Source organism: Vicia villosa, unplaced genomic scaffold (genome assembly GCF_029867415.1).
Source record: "Vicia villosa cultivar HV-30 ecotype Madison, WI unplaced genomic scaffold, Vvil1.0 ctg.000175F_1_1, whole genome shotgun sequence".
Taxonomy (NCBI): Eukaryota; Viridiplantae; Streptophyta; class Magnoliopsida; order Fabales; family Fabaceae; genus Vicia; species Vicia villosa.
In genome coordinates, this window is record NW_026705050.1 from 1,049,912 (window position 1) to 1,062,853 (window position 12,942).

The 12,942-nt window shown below is 28.1% G+C and overlaps 1 protein-coding gene across 1 annotated transcript; it reads left to right on the forward strand.

Annotated features, from left to right (window-relative positions):
• The first annotated feature begins 8,243 nt into the window (after positions 1-8,243).
• LOC131624932 (boron transporter 4-like) lies at positions 8,244-12,524 on the forward strand. The gene is made up of 13 exons (XM_058895855.1): positions 8,244-8,406; positions 8,602-8,684; positions 8,844-9,036; positions 9,270-9,408; positions 9,504-9,669; positions 9,752-9,921; positions 10,004-10,177; positions 10,369-10,464; positions 10,554-10,670; positions 10,881-11,203; positions 11,393-11,672; positions 12,116-12,241; positions 12,355-12,524. The coding sequence occupies exons 1-13, from the start codon at positions 8,291-8,293 to the stop codon at positions 12,403-12,405; spliced, it is 2,034 nt and encodes a 677-aa protein (XP_058751838.1). The 5' UTR covers positions 8,244-8,290; the 3' UTR covers positions 12,406-12,524.
• The last annotated feature ends 418 nt before the right edge of the window (positions 12,525-12,942 follow it).

A 12,942-nucleotide genomic window follows, 5' to 3' on the forward strand; every position in this document is an offset into this window, starting at 1 on the left:
TCGTTGTTAACGAAACTACTCCAGTCCACCCCCTTAGAGTGATTTACCTCACCTGAGGATTTAATCCACTAATCAATCTTGATTACAATGGTTTTCCACTTAGATACCCTCTAAGTCTTCTAGAGTATTCTGATCACAACCTGATCACTCTAGGAAATCAATGCTTAGATACCCTCTAAGTCTTCTAGAGAATCCGATCACAACTTGATACTCTCTAGTACCTTTACAAATGAATGTAAACAAATTCTTACAAGAGTGTTACAATGCTTCTTAATAAGCTATAATCACAACTGTGATATTTCTCTTAAGTTCTAAGCTTAATCTCACTAAGATATTACAACACTAATGAAGTGAGGTTGAAGATGAAGTTTGAGAGCTTTTGAATTTGACAGCGTTTCTGTATATTGCGCAAGAGTGTTGTGTTCAGCTTCTCACCAGAACTTCTATTTATAGGTGTTTTGAGAAGATGACCGTTGGGAGCATTTAATGCGTTGCGTGATCTGTACAGCATTGCATTTAATGTTTCACTCTTTTGTTAACTACCTCGAGCCTTGCTTTTCCTACTTTTACTGACTTTGCCTTTAATAGCTTCTAACGTTCCTTTTGTCAATCAGCATAGCCTGCCATCTTGTACTTGCTTCTGATCTGATCTTTGTAGATACAACGTTTGAATTAATCAGAGTCAAACAACTTGGTGCAGAGCATCTTCTTGTCTTCTGACTTTGAAGTGCTTCTAGCGTGATACCATAAGAACTTCAGTGCTTCTGCTTCTGATCTCAAGTTCTTCTGATGCTTCAATAGATCATGTTCTGATTCTGCTTGACCATCTTCTGATGTCTTGCGAGAGCATGTTCTGATGTTGCATACTGAACCTTCTGAGTCAGTGCTTCTTGCGCTGAATTGTGCATACTCATCATATATTTCCTGAAATGAAAAATGCATAGGATTAGAGTACCACATTGTCTTATACAAAATTCATATACACTGTTATCATCAAAACTAAGAATATTGATCAGAACAAATCTTGTTCTAACAGTTATCATTCCTTTGGTGAACAAATCTATTTTCTTAATTTGGACCGAAGTGGATTTTGGTAACTTGTCCCTCAAGAAAGTTTACTCCCTCAAATCGAAGATGAATCCTCAAACTCGTTGGGATAAGAAAATATGAAGTAAAAACATACCTCTATCAAGTTCAATGGTGGCTTAAAGGCTCATGTATGATAAGCTCCCCACATATAATAAATTCAAAAGAAGAGGATACAACCTTAGTTCCATTTGCAATATTTGCCTATGCAACAAAGACTCATCATTCCATGTTTTCTTTGACTGCCCCTTTGCCATAAACATTTGGACTTGGTTCTTCTAGGTAGCCAATATAAGGCTCTATTTCAACTCTATTGAAGATATATGGAAACTATGTGACAAAAAATTTAGACTCCACAATGCAAAATAGTGGTGCATGCCTCCCTAGTCAACATTCTGATTCAATTTAGAGGTGCGGAATTTTAGCTAGATTTCAAGGGTAGGCTACCAGAAGGAAGTAATTTGGCAACTCTCAATTGACAATTGGTTCAAATTAATAATAATGGCGCTTCATATATCATCACAACTGCTTACGGGGGCGTGTTTAGAATCCAATAGGCTGAATTCATTGGTGGATTTGCAAAAAAAAAAACTTAGGCTTAAATACTGCTTTATATGCTAAGTTTGCTTCAACAATAAAAGCAATTGAGATTGTTCACCTCATACAGTGGACCAATCTTTGGTTGAAGACGAATTCTTCTTTGGTAGTGTTAGCCTTTAACTTTTCATCTAGGATTCCTTGGTCGTTAAGGAACAAATAGTACGATTGTCTAACTTTGATTAGAAAGGTGAATCTTATGGTCGCTGATATTTAACAGGAAAACAATGTTTTTGAAGACTTATTAACATTGACCTAGGTATACATATAACAACACATTTTGGGAGGAAATGTCTTCTCCTGTTTGTAATAGTTAGAGGGTCAGACTTTGCCCACCCGTACCCCTGTTTATTTTTTAAAATTAATTTTTAAATATATTATTTCATTAATTTAATTTCCCTATATTGCTTTTATTTATATTATTATAACTTTTAATTTATATTATATTATTTTAGAGATAAATAACATATTTATTTTCTTATAATTTCTAATCTATCTATAATTTAGAATAATAATTTATTTAAAAAAAAAATAAAATATACTAAATTTTAAGATTAATTTATCATATCATGTTGTAATTCTAATAGTAAAATTTGACTACTATAATTTGAAAATAAGACTTTACATATTAAGAATCAAATAAATACTTTATTGTTTAGTTTTTTATTACATTTGTCTTCTATTTTTATTATATTATTTTTTTAAAGATTCGGTTCACACGCACGCACGCACATACATAATTAACTAGGAAAAATAAAAGTTAAATTATATGATAAAAATTCTCTACTTATTAAGATCTAACATGATCTTTTTAATTTTAAAAATATTTAATGAATTTTTATTCTATGAATGGGTTGATACTTATGATAGGTAAACATATCAATAAAACAGCTGATGATACCAAAACATATGGAATTATTCATTAAGCAGTATGAGGAATTATCTTTCTTTTATTCCATGGAAAAAATCATCTTCACTTTCTTCGCATTAACTTTCAAGTATACTATTTAATACTTTATGAACAAAAATAACAATAGGCTAAATAGAGTGTTGGAAAACGTGGAATACCATTTATGTTAAATATTCATTTTAATTCATTTTGCACATATAATGGACCACTTAAGAGATTCTCTTGGCTCTTAGAAAAACGTGGGCATACGCCTAATTCCATTGCTAATTAACAAGAGACTAATAACAAAAACATTTTGTAGTATTTAAATTATTTTATTCAACTAAAAAATCCAGCTTATAGTGGAAAAAATTAAATATTGACCAACCATTTTTTAAAACATTTAGTATTTAAAGTTTAATTGTTATAAATTATTATATTATGCATCACAATCATTAAAAAGTATAATTATATAAATAATTAAATATTTTTTAATAATTTTAATGATTGCAATTTACTAACAACATGAAACTTTTTATAGTATATAAATTAAATTATATTTATATATTAAATATTATAAGAATTTCTAGAAAAAAATATTGTAAGAATTTTAATTGAAAGAATATAAAATTTTATATATATATATATATATATATATATATATATATATATATATATATATATATATATATACGAAATTTTAATTGATATACACTTATTAATATAAAAATACACTTCAATTCATTTATCAAATTCTCTTTAAATATAAGCTATAATGTTCTTAGGCTTAGAATAGGTCAGACCAATTAACAGAGATTTATGACTTAATTTATAAAACTTTAAGTCAAATTAGATTTTTTTAAAAGTCTATTTTGTTAAAAATGATAGGCCTCATACTAATTTTTTTAAAGTATAAGAGACCGGTATATTTAAATAAATGTATAATTTTATTATTATAATTATATTAAATAAATATATAATTTTATTATTATAATTATTATTATATTGTATATCATACTTTAAATTAAAAATAAAAAAGTTTTAGTTATCTTAAAACATTTATAAAAATTTGCTGAACACACCTTATAAATAATGTCATAAGTTGTTTTTATAAGTTTTTCAAATAGTTTAACAAGACTCATCTTACTAAGTAAGCTCATGTCAGTTGATTCAAATAAACTTCTAGGATCATTGATCTTTTAGTTTTTAGTTTATATAAATATTAATTGAATATTTTATTTATATATATTCAAATAAAATATGTTTTTCAATAGGTTAATCATGCATTCGAAAAGGTCATACTAGGACCTAAAAATAAGTCTATAATAAACTACAAGTTAGATTTAGATTTTGACAAATAGGGCAAGCTTAGACTTCGCAAAGTCCAACTCGCCTTTTTTTTTCTTCTTTTCACAATGCCATTGTGCCATAAATTTATGGTATAAAAACTATGGTTTGTTTCTTCATTGCATTGCAACTAAAAATGAGACTCTAAGAGAGTGTTTAGTTTAAATTGTTCTATTAAATCATTTCAATTGATAGTTATACAAAGACGTCATACATGCGTGCGCGCCAGTGGCGGAGCCAGAAATTTTACGGAGCCTGGGCAAAAAAAATTTATACCTTGTTTTTACTAATTTTACATCCTGTTTATACTAATTTTATCCTTAATTTTGTCTAAAAATTTTACCCTTAATTTTGTCCAAAAATTTTACACCCTGCTTTTAGTAATTTTGCCCTTAATTTTGTATAAAAATTATTAATTTTGCCCCTAGTGCTGTCTAAAAAATCAACTATTAGGTGGGGAGTATACAACGAAAGGAGGGGTTGAGCCGGGGCGCGTGCCCGGGCTCGCTGGGCTATAGCTCCGCCCCTGGTGCACGCGCACGCGCGCGCATATATATATATATATATATATATATATATATATATATATATATATATATATATATATATATATATATATATATATATATATATATATATATATATATATATATATATATATATATATATATATATATATATATATATGAATTTGAATCCACCACATTCTATTTGTTTATTTTTATAAATTGAATTCTAACCATTAAAATACATGAAAAAAATACTTAATTTTAATTGTCATCAATATTTTAAAACAAACAAAAAAAGAAATACTTGTATGAAAATGATTCTTAAGTCTATTTTTTTTAGAAATAATTAATAAAGAGAAAAAAATTTAAATTTATTTAAAATTTAATTTCTTTTTTAAATAGAATCCTACAATGATTGTCGTAATGAGCAAAAAGAATTTTTCATTTTTATTTTTTTAATTAACAAAAATAGTATTAATTAATTATGTGGTAAATGTTTTGAAACAAACAAAATAGAAATGGTCCTCATGGATTCCATCACATGATCACTGTGTCTAGTATTAATTAGGCCATTAAATCTTTCTGGAAAACGAAAACGAAAAAGTCTTGCATGGGCACGCACTTTGGACACAAAATTTGGGCACACTCCTAAAAAAATAAATTAAACTATAATATTATTTGTTTATTTTTAATTTGAATGTCCAAATGATGATTTGTTGGGTTGTGACCAGGCAAGTATTTCTCCTTGAAAAACAAGAAATATATTTATGAGAAAAGGGGATGTGCACTGACAGTGTAAATTAGTTTTACACTGTCAACCAATGACAACCATGTATTTTACCAAGTCAGCTTTTAAATTTTAAAATATTGAAATGATTTGGCACTTTAAAATAATTTGATTGGACGTCTGTGTAATACTTCTTTACACTGACAGTGCACTATCATTAAACTCTATATTTATTATACAAATATTATTTTAATTTCAAATTCAAGTGCATTTCAAACTTTTAAAACTTAAGTGGGAGAAATTTTTGTTTTCTAATCCCAAATTATTTTATTATGTTTTGAGACATTTTTTAATGGCTTAAAAAAGTTGAAATGAATAAAAATTTACTTGACAGCTAAATCATTTAAAAAATTATTAAGAAAAAAAGTTATATGACAACGCTACATCATATTTTTTACAAACCAATTTTATTGAGGATTTAAAGTGAATAAATCTTCAGAGTAAAAGGATAGGAGAATCTGTATTTATTTTACAATGTCATTTTCAAAACTCAAAATGATATTAGAAAAATTTAATATAAATCATTTTCTTAATAAAATAATTGAAATATTGATATGATATTTCTGTTAAGTAAAATTATGATGTCCTTCTTGTCATCTCCAGCACATCTTGTATTGAATGATATGCTACAATAATTTTATTTCAAATATAAAATTTAATAGTAATTAAAAAAATGCTTATAAAAAAATAATTAAAAATAACATTATGATATGCTACTATAATTTAATAGTAATGATTTTATTTCAAATATACCACTTCTCATGCTAAAATATTTGATTTAATTATCTAAATTCTTCTTTTTGGTGCTGATTCAATTATATATATATATATATATATATATATATATATATATATATATATATATATATGTATATATATATATATATGTATATGTATATATATATATGTATATGTATATATATATATGTATATGTATATATATATATGTATATGTATATATATATATATATATGTATATATATATATAGGGGACGACTCAAGTGAGAACACTTGGTTATTATGAGAAATGAGAACAATGAATCACAACCATTAGATTTAGATTTGTTGATTTTAATGGACATGATTTGTTTCTCTTTCTATGTTGATTTAAAATAAATAATAAGAATCATAGAAAGAGAAACAAATCATGTCCATTTAAATCAACAAATCTAAATCTAATGGTTGTGATTCATTGTTCTCATTTCTCATAATAACCAAGTGTTCTCACTTGAGTCGTCCCCTATATATATATATATATATATATATATATATATATATATATATATATATATATATATATATATATATATATATATATATATATATATATATATATATATATATATATATATATATATATATATATATATATATATATATATATATATATATATATATATATATATATATATATATATATATATATATATATATATGGAACAACACCAAAGTATTAAAGTTTAGTTTGACATTAAATCTCAACTGTTAATAAAACTTAATCAAACAGTTATATAAATAACCTATAAAATAGGAGAAAAATAGGCTCTATATTTTTTTAATCATTTTATTTTATTTAGTATCACCGTTTGATCAATTCCGGTTGAAATTTAATATCAAATTAAACTTTAACACCTTAGTGTCATTTGATCCTATACCATATATATAATTGTATTATAAATTATAAATATTAATAATTTTTTATAAGTTTTAATAGATTTTTAATCTATTTAAATTTGCTTGTTTTTTTATTTATTTTTAAAAATAATTCATGAATGTTAAAATATTTTTATTTGAATTCTTACAAATTTAATTTTAAATATTAAAATTAAATAAAATTAAATATTTAAAGACTTAAAATAAATTTAACGTGAAAAAAAAACTATTAAAGCCTTATATAAGAAAATAAAAGTAAGTATATTAATAGTTGCACTTATCTAATTCAAATAACCAATGTTTTAAAAACGAAACCGGAGAAATAATCGTTAAAATATGCGGGTCATGGTTCAATCGGTTCAACCGTAGTTAAACAGTATATTAAATTTAAACTAAAAAATTAAATAAATAAATTATTAAATATCTTAATAAAATTAATTTATCTCATAATTTATAAAATAAAATTCTCAAATAAATACGATACTGATAAACAAGCTTACAAAATAAGAAGAATGCAATGTAAGACCCAATAAAAAATCATAAAAGTAGTTAATGACCAATATGTATATATTTGTCCTAATTGCTTAATTCAAATTCATAAATTTTTCATCAGGATAATTTTTTACATCTCTTTAAAGACCAACATCAGTTATCTTGTGTCCATAAACATTACATTATTTCTTCTCTTTCTATTACAATTACCTTGTATCTTTCAATTTTATTCTTTATTTTCCATCTATAAAATTTTAAATGTTTGCTATAATTAATTTTTTAGATTTAAATAAAGAAATAAAATGAAGTAAAACATAAATAAAAAAGTTTCACAGAAATAAATTGATTAGATATATTTTTTTAAATATCATCTTAGGTATTTTCTTATTTAATATAAATTTTGTGGATATTAAAATTTAAAATTATTTTGAATAATTTTTTTATAAAAATCAGTTTTTAAATATATATTTTTTTAAAAAAAAATTGACTTGACTACGCTTTAAATTTTAATAATTTTTATTTAAGTTACTAGAGCAGATTTCAAATTAATTTTTTATTTAAAAAAATTGACTTGACTACGTTTTAAAAAAATATTACATAAATATAACTAATATAGACTTGTTAATTAGTATAAAAATACACGTTAATTCATTTACCTAATTCTCTTAAAATATAAGTGTAACGTTCTTTGGCTGCGGCCACACCAATATCTCCGCTAGGTTCGTGCTAGCTACTGTTAACTGATTTTTTTGATTTTTTTTTCGCAGCTTCATTGTTCTATGAATTTATGGTATAATTTGTTTTTAATTTGTTTTTTCATATCATTGCATTGAATTGCATGTTAAAGACATTGATTTTGTAGTATTTGTTTTTTGAACGTGTGAAACTAGTACACTATAATTTTTGTGATGATGATGATTATTTTTGTGGATGAATGCAGAGATGGAGAGCTTGAGAACACCTTTCAAGGGTATTGTAGATGATTTTAAGGGAAGAGCATTGCACTATAAAGATGATTGGGTTTCTGGTTTCACTTCAGGAACTGGGTTAGTTTCTTTACATGCATGTGATTGTGGTTTAAATTACTGATAAAATGCCGCTGCGAATTCAGGGTGTACTATATGGATGCTGTCGATGCGGTTGCAATTACAGTTGCAGACAACAGTTTAGAACTATGCGTATGAGTAGATTTGTTTGTATTAGTAATAATTATTATATAATATGATGATATGATATGACAGGATATTGGCACCAACTACGTATATTTTCTTTGCTTCTGCTTTACCTGTTATTGCTTTCGGCGCGCAGCTCAGTAGAGACACAGGTTGGTTCGTTGGTTGGTTCATTGTCGTTTTGATTCTTTTTCTTGATTATTATGTACGATTGTATTATATGGTGAATAATCACTTTGATTATGCTCTTGAAGTGTCACCTATGCACATTTTTTGGTAATAGGATTGAATAATTTCTTGTTTGTATGTAGATGGAAGCTTGAGTGTTGTAGAAACATTGGCTTCTACTGCAATTTGTGGAATCATACACTCCATTTTTGGTGGGCAACCTCTACTAGTTCTAGGAGTTGCAGAACCCACTATTCTTATGTACACATATTTGTACAATTATGCCAAAAATACGGAGGGCTTGGGACGAGAACTCTATTTGGCTTGGGTAGGATGGTAAGAAAAACAATTTCTCCTGTTTGGCTTAAGTAAAAGTTATATTCCTATAACAGATATAAAAAAGTCAAAGTATATTCTTATGATTAGTTTTATGTTGTTTTCACCGGTTGTTTTTACAAGCTCTCGTGCGTGCTTATAGTTATACTAGTAGATAAGTTCAAATATGTCAATTCAAACAGATGAAAAGTTCGTGATGTAACATTGACCGATAGATGTTCATAATATTTCAGGGTTTGTGTATGGAGTGCTCTACTGCTATTTCTTTTAGCAATATTCAATGCTGGCAATATCATCAATAGATTTACAAGGATTGCTGGTGAGGTTTTTGGCATGTTGATTACAGTCTTATTCATTCAAGAGGCTATCAAGGTTAGTTAGATATCAATTATCAAATGAAAATTGAATTTGGCATAACAAATGGGAAAAAGACTTTGATGCAAGTTATTATTGTGTTTTATGTTTAGGGAATGGTAACTGAGTTTCAAGTTCCTAAAGAAGAGAATCCAACATTGGATAAGTTCCAATTTCATTGGTTGTATGCAAATGGATTGCTTGGTGTTATATTCACTTTTGGCCTTCTCTATACTTCTTTAAAAAGCAGAAGAGCAAGGTCGTGGTTATACGGAACAGGTTTGTCGAGTAAATTACGGCTAAATAGTATCAAACAGGTTTGTTCGAGTTTAGAATCTAACTGTGTTTGTTTATTGAGCAGAAACATTAAGAGGTTTCATTGCAGACTACGGAGTTCCTTTCATGGTAGTGGTGTGGACAGCATTATCATTCGCAGTAGTATCAAGTAAAGTACCTTCTGGTGTTCCAAGAAGACTCGTCGCACCTTTGGCTTGGGAATCTACGTCGTTACATCATTGGACTGTAATCAAAGTAAAACCATCTTGCATGAAATCAATTACAGCATTTCTTGATTTAGTAGTTTTGGAATTTAATGACATAATTTCTACTGTAGGATATGGGCAAGGTTTCTCCAACACACATTTTTCAAGCTTTTATTCCTGCCATAATGATAGCAGGGCTTTACTTCTTTGACCATAGTGTTGCATCCCAATTGGCACAACAAAAGGAATTCAATCTCAGGAAACCTTCTGCATATCACTATGACATATTGTTGCTAGGATTCATGGTATATTTTGTACAGAGTTGTTTAATTGCCACTCCTTTACGTCGGGGTCTAGAGTAGGTGGTTGGTGTAAAGGGTGTGTGAGTGTTGTAAAGTGTAGGTTACAGAGTTCGGTTCCAAATAATAATAAAAATTGCTACTTACGTTAATGATCCGAACAGAACTAAGGCTTTTTTTTTGAATCAAACTTTCAGACTTTGCTTTGTGGACTTATTGGCTTGCCTCCTTCAAATGGAGTTCTGCCTCAATCCCCTATGCATACTAAGAGTCTGTCTGTTCTCAAGAAACAGGTGAGTGAATGAGCATTGGAATTTGTAGAATAAGTATCATGATTGAATTTTATGCTAAATATGGTGATTTGTTGATCTTTGAATGGTAGTTGATCCGAAGAAAGATGGTTAAAAGTGCCAAGGAAAGCATAAGGCAGGAAGCTAGCAACTCTGAAATATATGGGAAAATGCAAGCAGTGTTTATAGAAATGGATAATAACCCTAATGTAAGCATAAGCCTTTGATCATCTTACCTTTGGTAATAAAACTATTTGATTGTTTTATACCTTTGTTATTATTAGTTCACATTATATCTTGATCTTGTTCCCATCCTTATAAAACTCTTGCTCCGAACGTGCTGACACAGACACCAGACACAACACACAACACAAATAACAACTAAATTACTAATTGTTCCTGAGCTTGATTGTTTGCAGAAACAGTCGGTGGTAAAAGAACTAGAGGATTTGAAAGAGGTTGTCCTAAATGGCAAAGATAAAGGAGAGAACAATAAAAGCACATTTGATCCTGAGAAACACATTGATACATATTTGCCTGTAAGAGTAAAGGAGCAAAGAGTGAGCAACCTTTTACAGTCACTCTTTGTAGGAGCAGCAGTGTTTGCTATACCTGCCATAAAAATGATACCAACTTCAGTTTTATGGGGATACTTTGCATACATGGCTATTGATAGTCTTCCAGGGAATCAATTCTGGGAAAGGATACTACTTCTTTTTGTAAGACCTAGTAGATGGTACAAGTAAGTGAAGCTACTTCGATTTCACCATTTTAACATAATCATGAAACTTCTATACTTCATGTTTAATGAATTACCAATACATACACGACATTGACACATCGACACTGATAATGTCGGACACAGACAATCTTCAATTTGAAGTGTTCGTTATCATTGAATTATGTTTCTAAAGCCTACCTATCCTTGCAGGTTATTGGAAGGTGATCATGCTTCATTTGTTGAGTCGGTGCCTTTCAAAAATATAGTCTTGTTTACACTCATCCAATGTCTGTATTTCTTAATTTGTTTTGGAGTGACATGGATTCCAATTGCTGGAATGTTGTTTCCTCTGCCATTTTTTTTGTTGATCATATTGAGACAACATATACTCCCCAAGTTCTTCAGTCCAAACCATCTTATGGAACTAGATGCAGCTGAATATGAAGAAATTCCTGGTGCTCCAAAACTAAGTCTCAGTTTATCCTTAAAGGTATACTAAGCTCTATGATGTTTGTTTTGGATTTAAATTGTCTGCAGTCGCAGTTTCACGCAGCAATCACATCGGTGACAGTTGAATCAATATATGGCAGTGTAAATTTTAAAATCCATCTGCTTTCTACTCAGTCAGATCTCAATTTATCGGATACCAATAGGATGACTACACGAATGCGTTCCACACAGTCAACGCATTGGTCGTTGGGTTGAGATAAGACAGTTCAGTTTTGAAGCTCGATATTTTAGAGTTAAAAATCAAAATTTGTTTTCTGCACTGTCTGATCTCGACAAAACGACTACTAATATCCTGACTACATGAATGCGTGGGATTGTGACAACAGTCAAACCAAACAAAATATTTTTCGATATTGCTTTTCGTCTCAATTATGTTTTACACACTAATCTAGAATATTAAAGAGGTTCTTAACTTTGTCACAGGAGGCTGAATCACCTAAAGTTGGATCAACAGACATAGATAGTGCTGAAATATTAGACGAGTTAACCACTAACAGAGGCGAGTTGAAGGTCAAAACTACTAGCTTTATTGAGGAAAGAAATCAACAGGTAACCAACCACAATGCAACTGTTTCTTATTTGTATGAATTGAAATTTAATGCCTGTGTTCTTTCTCTCAAAAAAAATGTTTCTCATTTTTTCTTATTGATGAGTGTTTGCAGGTTCATCCTCATGAAATTGATTCACAATCACATGTTGATGAGGAAAGGTGATGAATGAGACTTATACATATAAAGTTTTGCAATATAAATTTTCTATCTGGTGTTGATCAAATTTGTTAGTAACATTGGAAGTTGAATAGTAAAAAGCTAGTATTCTAGTTTGAATTCAAATTCTAGTTACATGTATATTCCCTATGCCATGCCTCCACACATTTTTGTTGTCAAATCTAATTTTTCCTACAATTTTTTGCATTAACAAATTTTTGTTATAATTTTACCAAAACTTAGTTTTTGTAAAATGAGATTTAATCAAACACGATTACACAAAATTTAAACCAAACAACTCATAAAATGTATCAGGAAATGATAATTTTATATAAATAAATTTATAAATACAAACATGTTAAAATAATCTCAAGCTAGTTATTGCTTGAGATATTATGTTTTTTACAAACATTTTGTTGGAAAATATGTTATTGCTTTAGAAAAACAGCAAATTAATGATATTTTCTTGTAATGTTCTACATAAGGTCAAAAGCCCAATTTGTAGACTATTAGGTCATTTTTTATATTCATTTACTTTTAATT